The sequence below is a fragment of the Dicentrarchus labrax genome, unplaced genomic scaffold (assembly GCF_905237075.1).
Source record: "Dicentrarchus labrax unplaced genomic scaffold, dlabrax2021, whole genome shotgun sequence".
Lineage (NCBI taxonomy): Eukaryota > Metazoa > Chordata > Actinopteri > Moronidae > Dicentrarchus > Dicentrarchus labrax.
In genome coordinates this window covers 6,241,604-6,260,717 of record NW_026136709.1, presented here as the reverse complement: position 1 = coordinate 6,260,717, position 19,114 = coordinate 6,241,604, and the positions used below count along the sequence as shown (strand labels likewise).

Sequence of the window (19,114 nt, the reverse complement as noted above, 5' to 3'; positions counted from 1 at the left end):
AGCATGCTAACATGTTCACAGTGACAACGCTAACATGCTGGTGTTTAGCAGCTTTAATGTTCGCCATCTTAGTTGAGTTTGTAAGCATGCTAACATTTGCTAATCAGCACTAAACACAAAGTACAGCTGAGGCTGATGGGCAAAGTATTGGTGAAATTAAAACTTTGACCTGATGATGGCACTATGTGGAAAGTAAAAGGATCACCAAAGTTTTTACAATCCATCAAGAGGGAGGCAAGAATGTCCTCAAATTTTTAAAATTTCAGTGCAATCATAACATGACTAAAAGAACTAAAGGATGCCTCGAAACTATAATCAACAAGTCTAACTTAGAAAACACTAAACCAAATGATGTTACTGTGAATCCCTCCTGGGAAAGTACACTTAATTAAAAATGGATAATATCATGTGAAAGATTATATTATAATTCATGAAAAAGATTAGATAAGAGTAACTGTTTTGAAACGTCCATACACTCTTCAACTTCTCAAATTCATGCACACAAATACGGCAATGGCAAGTCAAAGTTTCATGCATACATTACCAAACACACACCACGGCTCCTGTCTCCTGTTCTGAGAGGGAAAGACATCCTGCGCTCACATGAGGAAAAACCCTTGTGAGGAACTACGGTGAAGTACGGCCTTACAGCTCTGTGGTGGGAGGACTACATTAAAGCATCCAACCAGCCCAAAATTCCAACAATCCATCACATTGATTTGTTACAGTGACATTCCCTGGCAGTGTGTACTTGGCCATGTATACTGAGGTGTCGGATGTGGAGCACTGCTGTTGATTACTGTTACACTTGACGGATGGCTGTAATTAGGTGAAGCTGAAATGGAACAGCCCAGGGAGGACGAGTATAGAGAAGGAAAACATTTCTCAAGGAAAGAAAAAAGCTCCATAAATTGTGCAGACAAAGCACATACAACAAAGCCAAAAAAGTGAGGCCAGTAGCTCTTTTTTTCCCCAGTCACTTAAGTCTAATGGTCTAGTTTAATGTTACGGCATTTCAAAATCAGCTATTATACTTGCATCTGTTTACTGAGCTAGGTATAAACACTGAAGAATCCCTAGTGACATTAAGCCTTAAAGTTGCTCCTCTTAAATGTGGATTCTGCTATTTTCTCCTCTATCTCTAGTGATTATATATAGTGAATCTACACTTCAATCTTTACATATGCTGTCCTGAACATCCAGAGTCTGGTTTGTTTGGAATAAAGAAAAAGAAATTGTCAGTTAGATCGAGCAAAGTCAAATGAAACCAGCGCCGCAGACAGAAACTTCATCATCAGAACTGCAAAGGAAAAAGACAGCAGAGTGATGGAAACAGTGATTAACAAGTGACGTCTGTGAATTGCAGAGCAAAAACATTACATCACTTTCACAAAGACGCATAAGGCGTAAATCATGTGCAGACTTTCTTACAATGTTGTGTCAGCTGATGAGAGCTGTAATGGACACGAATATTTGACTATTTGCTGCTGAAATATTCACTGCAGATTACCTCTGTAAAAAAAATGTCTTTAGATGTCTTGTTTTGTCAAGCAACAGGCCTAAAATCCAAACATAGTCAGTTGATTTATTATGTACGTCAAAAAAAGCATCAAATCTTTTAAGCATTTTTGCTCTGAAAACAGAATGATTATTCAAATATAAAAATACAATGTCAATGTATTGTCAATGTCAACCAACTAATCAATTAATTAACTAATCGTTAAAGCTGTATCTGTAATTATTTCAAAATTGATCAAATATTTATATTAGATTTTACAACCATAGCTACATCAAAACATCAGGTTGATATTTGTTTAGATGACTGTTCTCTCTCTTTCTGTGTGTGTGTGTGTGTGTGTGTGTGTGTGTGTGTGAGTGAGTGAGTGAGTGAGTGAGTGAGTGAGTGAGTGAGTGAGAGAGAGAGAGAGAGAGAGAGTCAGAATGAAAACCAGAGAGAGACATAGAAGCAAGTAGGGGATGTTAGGGGTTGAAGAGTCCATGGGCAGGGAGAGGACTCATTTAGTCTGCACCCAGCTGAGAGCCATAAACCCACCCTCCCTCTTTCTCTCCCCTCCCATCCCTGCATCCTCTTCTCGCTGTAACTAGGCAACGCTGGCTTGAAAGGCAGACCCATCAAAGGCAAAGACAGACAGCCAGGCTCGATGTCTTTTTCTTCCTCTCTATTGCTCTATCTCTCTCTCGCTCTCCCACCTGCTTGTACACTACACTGTACTAATTGCTTCTGCGTCTTATTGTGCAGGGGCAGTTTACGACACAGAGCACTAGTACAGAATCCACTGCACTGCCTTCTTACACTACATGCACACCTTCATTGGCCAACTAGGAGAGACAATAAAGTATAGCACCATAAAAGTAGCACACAGAGTAAAGAAAAGGCACCGAGGTGAGATGAAGAGCAAGCAAACCTTGCCATCTAATATGTTAAGTAATGTTGCATTAAAACAATCAATGTATATTTATGATCAGACACATGCAGCCAGAGACACATGCACAATCTCACTTAAACACACAGATGCAAAGCAAAGGTGTGACTGTGGTAAAGCACTGCCATGGCATCCATTAGTATATAAACATATATGTGGCTAATTAGGGGAAGCCGCACTAGAGAGGTTTAAAAGTAAAGAAAGGAGGTAGGTACCCAGGAGTCATAAAAACAAACATTTGAATAATAACTTGCCGGGAGGAACACTGGTGTTTTTAAACTTTAGAGGAGGTCTTTACATGGTTGCTGTAAAACAATCCAATTTTACTAGAGATATATTCATGCTGCATTCCTGGGCTCAGAGGAAATGTTTCAATAATGCAACGTAATGTTTAAAAAGTCAATCTAACCCGGCCATGTTCCTCTCCTGCCATCGACCATCTGCACCTGCAGAACCTGATCCATGCACCACTAGGAGAGATCGACATCAGTTACGCATGTCTGTAGGGATGCATCGATCCACATTTTTTCACTTCCGATCCGATCCCGATACCTGAATTTGGATATCGGCCGATACCGATACTATTCCGATACCAGAGCTCTGTTTTCTTTAATATTATTGTTATCATTTTTGTTGATTTTATATGAGATAATATGAATAAACTCCTCAACAGGCAAGTATGATATGTACGTATGTATGCATGTATGTCCCAGAAGACAACTTGAGGTAAGCATAAGGTCAGAAAAGGAAGTCAGAAAAACAGGAAATCCTTTTAACAGGAAAAATCCCATCCTGAAAACAAATATGCAACTGTAAGGGTTTCAAATTGATGTCATGTCAATATGTATTAAATTCCCAAAATGTCAAATATTTGAGTCTTGAATAGGGGGATATGGGCAAAAAATAATATCTCAATATTTTTGGGATTTTGGCGATAACGATAATCAGTCGATATCCTTTAAAATGTGATTAGAATTGTCTGAGCTGGACTTGTGTCCACCAAACGCGTTTACAGCGCTGAGAGAGCTCAAAACGTATTTTCCGGCGCCCAGCGGTGTTAAAAGTTGAACAGATTTCAACTTGAAGCGCTCTGAGCGCTGCGCTAAAAAACCCGTCTCCGCTGACATCTTTTACCGCTGAAGGCGCTAGCGCTCTGAACGCTGAAGCCCATAGGACCCACGTCTCGGCACTAAATCATCTGAAGTACCGGTAGCTTCAGGGACTGGAGGTGTTTGCATTTTCTCTCTACCATCGCAACGCGCTGCTAAACTGTTGCAAGGAGGATGCTAGCGAGAGGTCACGTGATCCCGTCATGTGATCACGTAGGCCCACTAGTTGTGTGACTGAATCCTGCCATGCTGTAGAGAGCGCTGCTGCACCGTGTATTAATGGATGTGAGGAGTTTCCGCGGGCGTTTCATTGTTTTGTCGAAGTAATTTAAATACTCGATAATGGAAATTTGCACATCGTCAAAACAACAATGACGATATTATCGCAAACGATATATATCGCCCACCTCTAGTCTTGAAATATAAGAAAAGTGCAATAAGTGTAAACATCTTACACACACACACTATCAATAAAACAGTGTGCATCTGAACAGCACAAATCAAGTACACTGGCTCTTGTAGTATCAATAAATCAAGGTTTTAAAATGTCAATTATCTGAAATATAAGAAAAGTGCAATAACTGTAAACATCTAACACACGCTCGCTCGCTCGCTCGCGCACACACACACACACACACACACACACACACACACACACACACACACACACACACACACACACCTCGGTAATCCCTTTAGCTTTCACGTTGTCTGCCTGGAGTTTACCTTGTTTTTGGAATGACTCCAGAGTGATTCCTGACAGCTCCTTTTGTCTTTCTGCCTTCTGGCTAAAAAATCCTTGTGCTCTTTCGTGTGGTGCTTTTTTAAATGTTTGATTGCGTTCATAGTGTTGTACGACGCGAGGGAGCTTCTGCCTCTCTGAATCACGGCTTTGCAAACATTGCATTTTGCTGTCTTGCTCTGCGGTGTTTCCAGTGTAAAGTATTTCCACACAGCGGACATGTTGGCTAGCCACAATGCTGCTCAATGCTATCCTGCTAGCTGGCTGCAAACTGCGGAACGAATTTCCTGAGCGGGGGCGTGTCTCATAACTCTGTGTCTCATTGAGCCGCGCCTCCATTCAGGAAACCCATTCCACAGTTTGCAGCCAGCTAGCAGACTGGCCAGCAGGAATCACCTGTGGAGTCATTTCAGCAGACAACGTTAAAGCGCAGACATGGCTCATGGATATCGGAAATCTGTGCAGGTTGGATCGGGAAATTCCGATACATGAATTACGCTGGTATCGGTCCCGATACCGATACTGGATCGGATCGGCCCCATCCCTACATGTCTGGCAGAAAGGTCTGAAAATATCTCTGCAGACGGCAGACTGGACACATGCTGTAGGTCTTCCATGATACTGTGAAGTAATTCCCATTATGCATCCTTAGCTGGCAGGTATTTCAGTGCAAAGGAATTAAACTAGGAAAGAACTGCCACAATCCAGCAGCTAGAACATAACAGCCAGTCACACTACACCTACTAATATAGGCTAACTACTGTATGCTGTCACTCTCATCATAAAAGTAGAGATCTAAAAAGTGTGGGTTTTTGCCCTAAAGATAGGTACACTAATATTTGAAACATGTTTGCTGGACCAACAGAAGCTGTTCAGCTGTGATGCATTAGCTTACCACCACCCTATGCTCCTCTCCCTGCTTCTTGCGTAATTCAAACCTCTCTCTCCCTATTTCTCTCTCTCTCTCCCTCTCTCTCTCTTTCTCTCTCTCTCTCATCCGGTGTCAAGCTGTGGAAGGAGCCGAGGATGACAGGAAGGCCATCTGTGCCAAGCTCCATCATACTCTGTCTGTGTTGACATTTCCAAACAGCACATGCACGCACGCACGCAAATGTTGGCATGCACACGCACATTCCTCCATAGAGGCATTAGCACCCATGCATAGATCAACACAAACACAAGCAAACACACCAGAATAACAATGGATTTTATCAGTGAGGCGCACACACACACGCATGCACCGTTGATAGATAAAGACTGGCAACATTCGCATTATGTGTGTGCTGGGATATGTTCCCAGGGCTCTGAACTGAAGAAGCATTTTAGAAAATGGCTGGATGTATTCTTACTCAAATGATATTCCAGGAATCCGAACTAGAATATGATCAAAACAATTTATTAGCAAAATTGAAATCAGACTATAATTCAGGGACTACCAACTCCAAGGAGGCAAATAGGAGAATAATTTAACAGTGTAACACTAAAAATGTGGAACCTAAAAGTGTAGCATTATAATTGTACTACTTTAAATCTGAAATGAAAACTTTCACCCATCCATTGAGATAGAAATGAACAGATCTGCTGCTGAAGCAAACCCTGCAATAAACTAGTGCTGTCAAACGATTAAAATATTTAATCGCGATTAATCGCATTAATGTCATAGTTAACTCGCAATTTATCGCACATTTTTATCTATTCTAATTGTCCCTTAATTTATTTTTGTCCCATTATTTTTACTCATTTTAATGCTCTTATCAACATGGAAAAGTGTATCGGCTTGCTTTGTGCAAATGTTGTTTTTATTGAAAAATCCTCCATTGTCGCCTGGCTTTGACGAGGGGGCGGAGAATTCCCATCAGCTGTGTGTTTGGCCATCAAGTGGTATTTCAGACTGGACGTGCTGCGATGATAGCTCAGTTCACAACGACAAAACACACAGATCACTTTGGTCTTGTCAATGGAACCATTTGGCAACTTTTTAAAGTAAACTTTCCATTAAGAATATTATTGGCATCCATTTCGGCGTCTCGCGCTCGCCATCCACTCAAAACGTAACGTCTACTACTCTTAAACAAGTGTGTGCGGCGTGCCTGTTGTTTTGTTTCCGGTCTAGCTAGAGCCGGTGTGGTGTTGTAGTTTTTCTAACGTTACTAGTTGTTGCAACAGCATGTGAAAAAAACTACAAAGTGTGCTAGGTCAAAAAGAATGTTAATCTCGCGATAAAAAAATTGACGTTAACGCCGTTAATAACGCGTTTAACTGACAGCACTACAATAAACCATTATGCCCAGTCAAGCTTTCATGGCTATTCAACTGAATAGCTTGTCAGGTGCTGCTGCAGACCAGGTCAACTTTCAACAGTCCACCAGCAGCATGTAATTACCTCCACACCTGCTCACCAAACTACCACCAGCAACTCAAGAGGTCCCGTCTGATGGCTGCATGCTCAGTTAACTGGCTAAATGATTCCTGACTCCACTAGAATCAGCACAAACAACATGGCTTCACACACGACTTTCACCACAACTAGAAATGATCTATATCTTTTCTATAGGAGAGAGCATCATGTGATTGTACACTACAGTGACCCTTACAAAGAAGTCACATGAAAGCCCATTCAAAGCACATGATGGTACTAATACGTAAATGTGTGCAATTCTTAGTAAAACACTAACATATGAATTACAGACATTAATAACAGAGATATAATATTCTAATATATTTTCTACAGTTCCTTTCAGTTCCTACTTGGTTTAAAGATAATGTATGTGAGATAAAATTTTAATTTGATGTACAGTGTAGCCCTGCAGAGAGGCTCTGCTGTTAATCAATTTAAGGGTAAGGTTAAGCAAGGAGGTAATATTTCATCCACACATTACAGTTCATGCAGGAAGTCCAACAGCCACAGCTGTGGGGCTGTAATGTCATGAGAATGTGTGAATCTATGCAATTTTATCTGCGTAGCACTACAGATCTGAAATAAGTGCAGCAAAGAAGTTTCTTTATTCTTGAGGGAAGTTTAAGTTTAATTAATTCATTTCATATGGAGATTCTTTAGTCACATATAGCAACTAGCATGGAATTTTAGCATACTCTACCACATTTTCAACATTGAGCCTGGGCCAGACGGGCAGCTTTTGGTCAGAAACACATTTATGCAACATTTATGCAATGTGTGAAAGAATAGGGGATTGCATAATGGAGTCAGTTGGATTTAGGGCTCTTAGGGCTCACTTGGTCAGAATACGGTGAAAGAGAGGTTGTGAATGAGGTAGTAAATGTAATTTAATCCTTTTGGGAAGAGCACAGTATGGTCAAACATTGTCACAAAGACTAACCCCGTAAACTTGATCCGTGTGGACAACATGGATGTCTCTGTTCTCCCTGCTCAAAGCAAGACAAGCAGCCGCCCTCGTCCCATTTTGCAGAACAAATTTGCCAGTAATGCAAGTGGCCTGCTGACAGCTGTGCCCAAATGATCTCTTGAGCTCCCAAACACCACATCTAATTGCCATTGAGTCCCGTTCCCAAGCGTGCATGTAGTTGAAAGCACCACTTCAGCGAGCAAACAGACAGATTGCATTATGTAAGCTGATTTCTGATTATGCCATTCAAGAGCACTGATGGGAATCTACTTCGACACTCAAACATGGGCATTCACTGATTTTAGTTCTTCCTGCTTACACACACTTGACAAGCTGGATTTGGGGAATACGCTCCAAACAATGAGGTGAAGACTTGGATCAAAAAGGATATTGGAATTCCCACACTTCACTGCAAAGCTGTCTTACAAAAGCCTGAGCTTAACACTTTGACAGCACCAAAACAAACAGGTGAAGCAATTTTATCTCACAAATCCTCTCTCTCTCTCTCTCTCTCTCTCTCTCTCCAGCAGTATGAACCTGCTCTGACCATCGGAGGGGGAGCCTGACCAGAAAGAGCAGGCAATGAGGGGAAACCCCCAAGCTTCCCTTAGTCTCAGGGGATCATCGGGGTTGACTTCAGACACACCTATTAATAGCTCTGTGTGGACCTCAGCTACTTAAACAGATCTTCTTTCCGTAAGCAGCATTTTCATAAACTAAAGATGACATTTTTATCTCCCTGAGGTTTCTCTTATTCACTTTTACAACTAGTATATGTATAAACCACATATAATGTCCTGATTGTCAAAATTTTATCAATTATATTTATCTTTTTATGTTGATTAAAATGCATTTGTGAAATTTTGCAATGGGTTTTTATTATTTTTTTTCCCATGTCTAGTACAAGCATAATGCAAAGTCCAGTGATAAAAAAAAAAAGTGGAGTATCAAGGCTTTCACACACTGGTAGCATTTTTCAGGACATATAGGCTGTTTAGTACTTTTAAACTTAACTGTGAATAATGAACTCAAGAGATCACCCACAGTGACAACTACACCCCACTTTACCTCCTCTTTGCTCCCAACTAGGAGAATCAATCTGAAGTGTTCTAATGATCTCACCGGATTTCATTCTACAGATTGTGTTGCAACTCAATAGCATTGCAAAGGAATGGATTTCTGTCACGCAGAGACACTTCCTCTTATTTTAATGAGCGTTCCTGATCAGTGACCCAGAGGCTCACTCCCCTCTCTTTATCAGAACTGGCAGAAGACCATTACAATGTGAATTTCTCAAGAGACAGCGGCGGTACGAGTGAACACACGAGCAGGTAATTTGTGGGCACTAGATGCATCTTCCCGGGCGTAGGCCGAGTCGAGCCAAACGAGACGCCAGAATGAGATTGTCACAGGCAATTGCGTTTTCATTAACACTCTGTGAATCAGTTAATTTGTTTTTAAAATGGAAGCCATTCCTTCTGAAATGATTTGTTATTCCTTGTGGGAAAGTGCCGGCTCTTGTCAGCACAAATGATTTTGATAATTGTGAGTTGCAATCACAACCACTTCTGCTACTTGCTATTACATGCAGCTACAGTGCTTAGTACATTTAGTAAATATACAGGTTGGCAGCAGAGAGCATGCTTCCAGTTTGCTGTCTTATCAGTTAAGAGACAGGACCAAATACAAACTTTTTTTCAAACTGCATGTTTGTTTTCCAGCATGATATATGTACACTCAAACCTGCATTTGTCAAAGGCACTTAGAAGTACTTCTCAATACATGGCTGAGGTTGCAACGGTCAGCTGCAAGATGTCAACATGTGTGTGTGAACTTTCTGAATATGAAGGCCAGGTTGTGAAGCAAGGCTTGTCATTTGTGTTTGGCCCGCTATCCCAGGATAAACACAGTGTCATACACCTGCGTTGATAAGATAATGCAATGAATGTGGTGTAATCCCAGCAGAAAGTCTGTGGTGGCGATAGACGGTGCCCTCAGCAGTACAGACCAGACTAGAGCTGCAACGATTAATCCATAAATGGATTAGTTGTCAACTACTAAACTCGCTGCCAACTATTTTGATAATTGATCGGTTATTTTGAGTCATTTTTTAAGAAAAAATCCTCCTATCGATATCTAGGTTGCAGTTGCACTAATTTTCTGTCCATCAACTAATCGTCTCACCTCTTGTTCTATACAATCCATATATGACATAACCCTCACATGCTGCAGTTAATGTTTTTGTATGTCAACTTTCCCTGAACCTGTCTGCTGTACTTACTACTTAAACTGTAGTTTATAATGTCTTACATTTCCCAAAATGCCTTCAGGCAACCGAATGAGAGTGCACATGAAGTTGCCGTTTTCTGTATGGGTGATAGTATGACTGTGAGAGCGACAGCACTGATGACACGGAATTGAAAACAAAATAAGACAAAGTGAGAATCACACCCCATAAAATGGTGCACTCTAAACCCAAACCCTTATCATGCGCTCTTTTATGACTGATTTGTCTCTGAGTGACGTTTGAATGTCTGTATAAAACTGTGGGTATACAAAGAACCCGTCAGATTTCAGCTCTGAGAGGCTGACACCAAAATGTGACATTTACTGCTCGGGTTTTGGACAACTCATCAAAAAGTGAGTCAGGGGCATTCTGTACCGTTATTGAAGAGCTGGCTCTCTTGGCTGAGTTCACTGAAAAGACGGGGACATGCCAACATGCTGCTGAAGCATCCACCATCCGTTCTACTGTTTAGCCAAATTGCCTTTTTTAAAACAATATTCATGCCTACACCATGCTTTTTAAGTGATCACAGGATGGAGCTCAGCCAATCAATGATGATTTATGAGTAATAACTAACCAATGCATGTGCTATTTTCTCTGTTAGTAAGTAAGAAAACCAGCTATTTGTTTTAGGTCACAACACTGACGGGGGGGGTTCGGACGGGCCTGCCACCACTGCTAAAAAAAATCCTAGAGGAAACACTGGTAAGTTTGAAAAAGGTCATATTTCAGAACTGAATTTAAAGTAAAAGATCACAGAAAGATGTAAATTAAAACCTCTGAGAAAGGGAGAAACATTTGTGTGTTTTGGTATACTATTATTATAACTATTTTTTATTTGTATAAGTGGTTTAAATATTTGTTTCTCATTTAACTAAACTAAATGTGAGCAACTTTACATTGAACATAGAAAATCCCAGCACAATAAGGAACATTTTTCACCTCAGCACCAATCAAAACATTCTCGTATCATACACCACACATCTAGGTCAACTCGTCTGGAATTCATAGTTAGGAGACTCCCCAGGCTCATCAACCAGGCATGAATAATCTATGTCCAGATTTCAATTAGCCTGCCAGCAAGACTCATCAATATACTGTATGTGTGTGTGTGTGTGCTCCAGAAATAACTAACTTTAACACTGACGAGACAGAGACAAATACTGGGCCTGGAGCCATTGCTCATTTACAGTTGTCTATGTTAAGTAAAACCCAAACAGGGTGAGAGATCCATCTGTTCCATCTTTCATCTTTCCTTTCTCTCCTATTTCTGTGACATCGTAAGTGTTCTAGGTTTACCTTTACTTAGAGCTGCGGTGCAGCAATACAATGTTACAATGTTCTCTGATCACATTAGGCTAAAAATAGCTCAGCTGTTGGTTTGGAGGGTCTGAAAATTGCAAAGAATGCTCCTCTCTCTTTTGAGCACTGCAGTGATGGTGAATCTAGTTATACTGAGCCACATGAGCTACAAGATGATGGCAATCTGTAATCTTAGTCTCTGATCATCTTGTCTTCTATATTAGTCTATTGCTACTACTACTACTACTACTACTAAATCTTCTTCTTCTGCATACAGCAAAAAATATCAATGTCAGAATTCAGTTGATTTTCAGGCTTTTCTCACTTCATGATCAGAAATGGAGAAATAGTTTTTTTCAATTTCTTTCTCTTTAATTACATTCAAGATTAGTTCAAGTACAGTGCCACTCCCTATTGCTGTATATTTCATTGTTTTAATAAGGGGTTAGATAAAAGTATAAAGTGATATTTCATGCTGTGTGAAGCCATGCCTATAAAGGTTTTATACTCAGATCACTGGAGCCAGCAAACAACATCCAATTTTCAAAAAGCTACCTTTTCTAGACTTTAGAAACACATCCTTATATAACTGCCTATGCATTTTTCATATTAAATGCATTTAGACTGCAACGCATCTTGACTGTGGAATCTGCTCAGTGACCACAGAAGCCACCAGTGTACAACAGCAGTATTCCACGAGTGATTTCCCCTCATTGGGAATCAATTACTAAACCTGTGCAACCATAAAACTTAACCATCCTTTACACCTGTAAATCTGTGGTAGTGGACATGTCTTTATCAAAGTCAAAGGCAAGTGACAGGCTTGACCCTGAGAGACCTGTGCTATAGTGTTGGCATGGTACTCTTAGGTCCTAACAAGGAGATATATATGTGCAACTTGTATAGCTTGACAGAGTGAACACAAATAGACATAAATAAGTTGTCAGGAGGGGCATGAATCTTCAGCATCTTTCTCTCTGACTGGTGTATAAGTTATGATGAGAACACGCAGGGTTTCCATAGAGAGGGAGTCACCGCTCAGGCGAATCAGATTACACTGCTGATTTATGAAAGGGGCTACTAACATGAAAGACCCTCTCACACTTGGGAGGAGGATGTTCGGTGAGCACTGTGTGTGTTTTGTTTGTGCAAAACGCAAGAGCGTGTGTGTCATCATCACTGTGTCAGCAGTTCTCATGGCTGATTTTCTTGTTATCACATGCTCAACCAAGCCGGGGTCACACACACACACACACATAAACACACAAAACAAGCAGGGGCAGGCATGCACTGTACGCAAACTAAATCATACTATTTGCAAAACCAAATCATGATAAAACACAAGAGCTTGATTACCATTACACTGCTCTCCTTTATAAGAGATGATTGAGCAAGATAAACAAAACCAACTATTTCCTAACCCTTTCATAACCTTTTCTCCCCCCACCACGTGGTCTGCTTGCACATTTCCATATTTACTTTTCTCAAGAGTATACCAGCTCTTTGCTATAGACAGGCTTGGGCATGGTGACCAACAGTATGTGACTTTCCCATGTGTTCATTAGCTTGGATCAAGCAGTGTTCCCCGACAGGATAGGATAGTAAAGGGGGATGCTTCTGGCTGTGGAATGCCATTAGAGGTCCAGTGACACGGCCAGAGGGTCATTACCTACAGACTTGTGTAAACAGCTTAGGACAAACCAGCTTGAAACCAGTTCTTGCTCTCCCCCTTCCTTTCATAATTACATTTATTCTAAGAGGCACAATTCAAAGCTTTGTGTTGGAACTTTTGACCTCTTGTCCAAAGACTGATAACAAAACAACAGAAGGATTATCTTTGAGACTGACCTCCTGTGCTGTTTACAAGTTTACATGCAGTGACTACACAGTTACACAGCTAGCCAACATTTTCATCAACATCAGCCAGTGAGCATTGCTCATCCTCAATATGATTAAGGCAAAGATATCTTTTTTCAAAATCCAATGACTAATCGAGAAAATAATCAGCAGATGAATCAATAATGAATATAATCTTTAGTTGCATTGCTTGAAAAAGGCCTGAAAGGAGTCACTGATTGTCAGAATAGTTGTTGTTTCATTTTCTTCTGAGCAACTCAACTACAGGACCAGTGTATAGGATTTAGTGGCATCTAGCACCCTCCCCTTCCAGGCACGATGGAGAAACTATGGTGGCCACAAAACACGCAAAAAGCCCCAAAGACCCCATCTAGACCCAGTGTTTGATTTGTCTGTTCTGGGCTACTGTAGAAACGTGACAGTTCAATATGGCAGCCTCCATGGAAGGCTACCCATGGAATCTCATGAAAAATGCTCATTCTAAGGTAACAAAAACATAATGATTATTTATTTTCAGATGATCATGCACTAATGAAAAAGAACATAGTTATAGATTTTATTCCATTTCTGCAAATAGATCCTCCTAAATGTTACACACTGGACCTTTAATCAGCTAGTTAGTGCAGCTCTAAACCTTTCTAAAAATTCCCTTTATCAGGACGTAAAGATGACTTATTGGTGGTCTAAATGTTGGCTATACCATACCAATCCTGTGATTTCTGGCATTGAAGTGGTCCAAATGATAAAGAAATATTACTGGCACTGTTCCAAGTTTGGGTAATGATTGAAAGACGGAGATTGTGGCAACCAAGTAACCAAACTTGAGTTTCTTTGTAAGGTGTCTGGGCTCAACCGAATAAACTTTGGAGCAGAGCTGCTGCTTCTTCACATGGACAGATGCCCTCTGGACGCCTCACTGTGGAGGTATTCCAGGCACGTCCAACTAAAGAGACACCCCTTGGTAGACCCAGAACATGCTGGGAGGGATTACATATCCCAGCTGGCTTCGGAATGCCTTCGGATCCCCCAGGAGGAGCAGGAGGAAGTGTCAAGGGAGGATGTCTGGGCTACCTCTCTTAGCCCGCTACTACTACAACCTCAACCCAGATAAGCAGCAGAGAATGGATGGACGGATATCTCTCTGCAACTACAGTCCAAAAATACTAAATATAAATAGCTGTACTGGGCATTGAAAACCACTTTTGATCCATTCCGTGCCTGCTCCATCGATTACAAAGTTGAGGAGGACACAGTTCAGAGCCTGATGCTTCCCTGATTACTCACTACACGGAGCCTCACAGCGAAGAGTACAGTGAGGTTGACTGGCCTTTCCTACTGTACATCGTTTAGACTGAGCAATATGAGCTTCGGGAAAAAACCTGCCATGCCAGAAAAACTGAAACACACATAATTCCAAGTAGCATATTGACTTGTTTTTGGCTGACATCATAGCCCCCTGTGAAGGGCAGCGTGTGTTATCTGTATCTACTATGCTACAAAAGCCATAGTTGTTACTCACTTTGAGGATTGAGACAATGTGATGCCAAGCAGGGTGCTGAGCTACGACCTGTATTGAGCTCGCTCCAACAACCAGCATTAGGACTGGCTGCCATTAATGTTTTACATTTTCTAATAACCTTCCTCAAGCTTTGCTGGCAATTTCCTTACTGTGGTTGCATGCTGGGATAATTTCCTTCCATGCCTTCCCCCCTCTCCTTCCCATTTCCTTACTAATCACTGGGGTGCCTATGTTTTGCGTTGATACACAATTAGACACACTTTAGACCTGATACTGTTTGTCTAATAAAACTTTACAGATGTGTTTGGGTAAATGTCAAATCAAAGCATCATTTCTCTCCAACAACTATAAGCCAAAAGCAGTTTCACTAAACTATTCCTCATTTTGCTGAGGCAACCCCCCTAAAATCTCCCAATGGTCCCTGGAGACATTTAGATCCTAACTGTACAGTGGAGTGTGTCTGTGCTGGTGTTAATGAGCACTAAAATGTGATGTTGGTCATGTACTCTTCAGCTCCCTGTAGGAAATGAATGGACATCCTGTTATAAACACTGTCCATCATTATCACATCACCTCCCACCGGAGCACAAATTCACACTTGCCCTTTAACGCACTGTCCGGACCCTGCGCACCCTTTCACACATAGACACATGGTGAAAATGACGCAAGCTCTGGGTCCTACAACAGGTCAGCAGACTCAGTCGAACTGCCTTCAGGGCTTGGTGGGAAAACAACGACATCCAAGCTGAACAGTCAGCGATTCCCACATTGTTCGTGTAAAAGAACCCAACAAAGAGATGTTGCAGACCATCAAGGAATAAGGTTTTGTCTGAGGAAGCACCAACCTGGAAGCACCCAGCGAAGGATGGAAGATAATAATGAAACTAACAGGGATATTAATCTGGTATTTCCCCATCAAAAATATAATAGTAATCTTGCATCCAAGTTTGGAAACCACTGCCAATATTTTGAGGTACTTTACTTAGGCATTTTCATTTTCTGCTGTTGTATACAACTTTTACTCCATTTTCAAGGCAAACAATCTGACAGCTGGAGTTACTTTGCAGATTACGATTTTACATACAAAACATATGATCACCTTTAAAATTATGATGTATGTTTCCATCCTTCTTACCAGGTGATTTCAGTCTATAATTGAGTCTATTAGAGTTTAACAGTAGATAAAGTGGTTAAAACAAGCCCAAACTTGACCAGCTACAACAGTCAAATGCTGCTTACACATAGACGCATCAGGACTTTTGCCTCCACCACTGCATAAGGCTGATTTCCAACATGCTGGAGGTCCAATGAAAAGGAAGGGTGGGTGGGTCCGTTGCACAGATGTTCCAAGCTTTCATTATCTGTTAATACTACTATCTTTAGAGGCGTGGGTATGTTCCGAGCAATAAGCCACTGTCCCCGGCTATTTGTGTGTTGTCTCTTATTTTATTTACATGTTACTCAGAAACGTCAGTAACTGCATCTTACCGTCTAAATTCTCTCTGTCGCTGATGTGCTGGAGGTTGCAGCCCGTGTCCTCCCGGCTCAGCTCCGGCTCGGGCCGGTAGGGCTCGAGCCTTGAGTGGTTGTTCCTCCGGTGTTTGGGGCTCGAGGACACACAGCAGGAGGTTGTATTCCCCATAGTGAACGCAGGCTTTGGTTATAGTCCAAACCCAACACGGTACTTTCAGCCTCCTTCTCCCGGCCGTGCTGTTAGCGTTACTACAAGAGAGAAAAAACGGGGCGGTAACGCGGGTAGTCAGACCTGGTGCCAACAAACTACAAACGCCCGGTATCCGTTAGCGTTACACGCCCTTCCCTCGAGTCTAAAATACGCGTATCCGCACAAGTGCAGTCATTTAAACAGCTGCTAATACGCCGGGCTATTAAATCAGAAGAGCAGCCCCAACGTCCCCTACCAAACGTCCAGGCGAGGGCAGATAGTGCCTCTACGTTACAGGCTTCGGTTTCACACTCGACTCCCTCGCCTTGTAATTTCCGTCTGGACGTCCAGTTCTCCTCAGAAACACATTCTGGTGCACGGTTACTTTATGGCAACATGAATAAATGTGAAGTCGTTATACTTTAGCTAGTCGGGGGAAGATATTTTTGCTCTCAGCGCTACATGGTTGCCGATGTACTGTAGACTGCTGCCGCTACATCCGCTGCCGCGTTGCTTTCAGGTACTCCTCGTAATGTCGGATTTTTGCCTACAAATTTAGGAAATAGCTTCGCACTTTAAAATGCATTCGGTATAGGGGTTTTCACCCACCCGCAACGCCTGAAATAAAATGGTGAAAATAATGATGTAATAAAAGAGGAAAAAAGGGTATTAAACTCAACTTTTGAGGTAATACGTCTGGACCTTGTCGCAATGTGTGTCCATTGTAAGTTGTTTAACTTTAATACAAAGAAGAACGTACAGTAGCAGTGTTATTTTTTTTACTCTCAGTTAGTTAACTTGTGTTAGTTATTTTATATATATATTATATATATATATCTTTACAACATTGTGGGAGAAGGGTAATACATGAATGCTATTTAGAAATTACAATTTTAGGGCAGCACGTAAACATATCTTAAAAACCCCACAGCTCTGTGGCTGTTATGGAAAAGGTTCCGGTTCAAGTGGGTGGTTACAACTGTGTAATAAATGGACAATTATGACAGTCTCTAGGGGGGTGCAATGAAATAAGAACAATATAAAATGTCACCGAATAGAAAAATACCCTTTTAAGGCTTCAGGTGGATCTCTGAAGTCTCAGTGATTTGTTCCATTTCACCAATATGTATTTACAGTCTGTATAATAACAATACATTATGGAGATATAGCAGTTTGTTCTTGCTTTAACAGGTGGGGTAACACTACTACTGTATATCCCTGGGTTATGACATGCTATGCAGCCAAACTTGGACAATCTGTCATTTCCTTCTTACCTATATTTGTGTGTGTGCCAATAAATTATTTGATCTTGACTGATGACTGACAAATGCATTGGGCTTTGATTTGCCTGTGACACAGGGAAATGACTGGTCATACTAAATCTCTCTGCAGGATTAAAAGGGATTAGTAGAACTTTAACATAAACAAAGTCATGTCCCGAGGAAAAGCCTAATCCTATGAGATGTTTCCTTGACGTGCGAGACAATATGTACATGTTGATGCCTCAGACTATCACTGATGATGCTGGACACTGAAGAATGTGTGAGAATTGGTAGGCTTTTTGCATGATTATGTTGGTTGACATGATCAGGCATGGTGCTGTAGTGCAACCTGCTGGTACTGCAGCTGCATTGCATTTAATGGAAGAAGGAGACACCCACATCAAAGCCTGTTAAAGTGGGTTTTAGAAAAGGTATTGTGTGATCTGAAAGACCACCTGTTATAAACCAACCTTTATCCTGTGAAGGTGAGACTCTCTTTTAACCCACACGTCACATGTTAAAACCTTTAGGAAGATACACATACAATTGTTACAGCTCTGCAAACCAATCACAGAGTAGCTGTGTGAGAGTGCCCATCATTTGGTAGAAGTTGTGACATGTTTTAATTGTAGTTGTCTAAAAGCACAAATAATATCTATCTGCTATGATTAGTATTTAAAGGCTGTGTGTCGTCTATGACTACACTCGGACAGTGTTTCCTTTTCCCTAACGGCTGCATTCCACACTGTAGTTTTGTCTCTGTCAGGGTGGAAGTTGAGTTGTTTTCTTGTTATACACTGGACAGGAATAAGGTTTCACAATAGGCCCAGGTGCAGTGTAAGTCTCAGTGGTATTGGATTCTTTTTGTCAGTTGTATTGTTTACATGATGTGTCCCTAACAAACTGCACATGTGGAGTGACAGCACAGGAAACACACATCAGTGAAGATGTAGCACAAAAAAGAATAGACATTTTGAAGGTGTTCCAAAGTATTATAATTAATCCAATCCATTCCTGTCATATCAGGATTTGTTTTAGGTCCTACTGTAAGTTGGTCAATATCTGACACTTTTCCTTTTACTGCAACACTTTCAGGACTATTGGAGAATTTAATTGTATCCACCAAGTCAGAGAATGCCATCACTGAAAACCGGGCCAATCTTTCCTTCCCCTCTGCACATCCACATTCCTCTGGATGTGATTTATGGAAAATGTGTTTAAATACTTCCCCTTCTTCCAGCATGCAATGTGCTATTATAACAGTGTGGCTGGCAATGTGTCTGTCCATCTACAGAAGGCAACAAAATCTGTGAGGGAGCATTATTTGCTTTGCTTGACAGCCCTGGCAATCAAGTTGGGTCATCACTGAAGAGACAGCACAAGGCGTTCCAAGCAGAAACCCAAGGTCGAGCCTCAGCCTGACAATAAAAGCTTTATCAAACACTCGTAATGGAACTTTTAGCCTTAGTGACTCACTGGTTACAACTTGCTTTACAAATGCTAGTCATGTAGGGGCTTTTTTGCTAACAGAGCCCTGAATGTGCCCCAGACAACAACACAGAGA

General features: G+C 41.3%; 1 protein-coding gene across 6 annotated transcripts in view; it reads right to left on the bottom strand.

Annotated features, from left to right (window-relative positions):
- ccny (cyclin Y) overlaps positions 1 to 16,802 on the bottom strand; it is a 42,708-nt gene extending 25,906 nt beyond the window's left edge. For 4 of the 6 annotated variants that reach the window (XM_051410921.1, XM_051410923.1, XM_051410922.1 and 1 more), the window contains exon 1: positions 16,114 to 16,802. In XM_051410921.1, coding sequence (XP_051266881.1) covers positions 16,114 to 16,267 — 154 coding nt within the window. In that variant the 5' untranslated portion in view covers positions 16,268 to 16,802. Of the gene's footprint in view, positions 1 to 544; positions 567 to 16,113 lie in introns of those variants that run through there. The other 2 variants (XM_051410927.1, XM_051410925.1) reach the window with 2 other exon arrangements.
- Between the last annotated feature and the right edge of the window lie 2,312 nt (positions 16,803 to 19,114).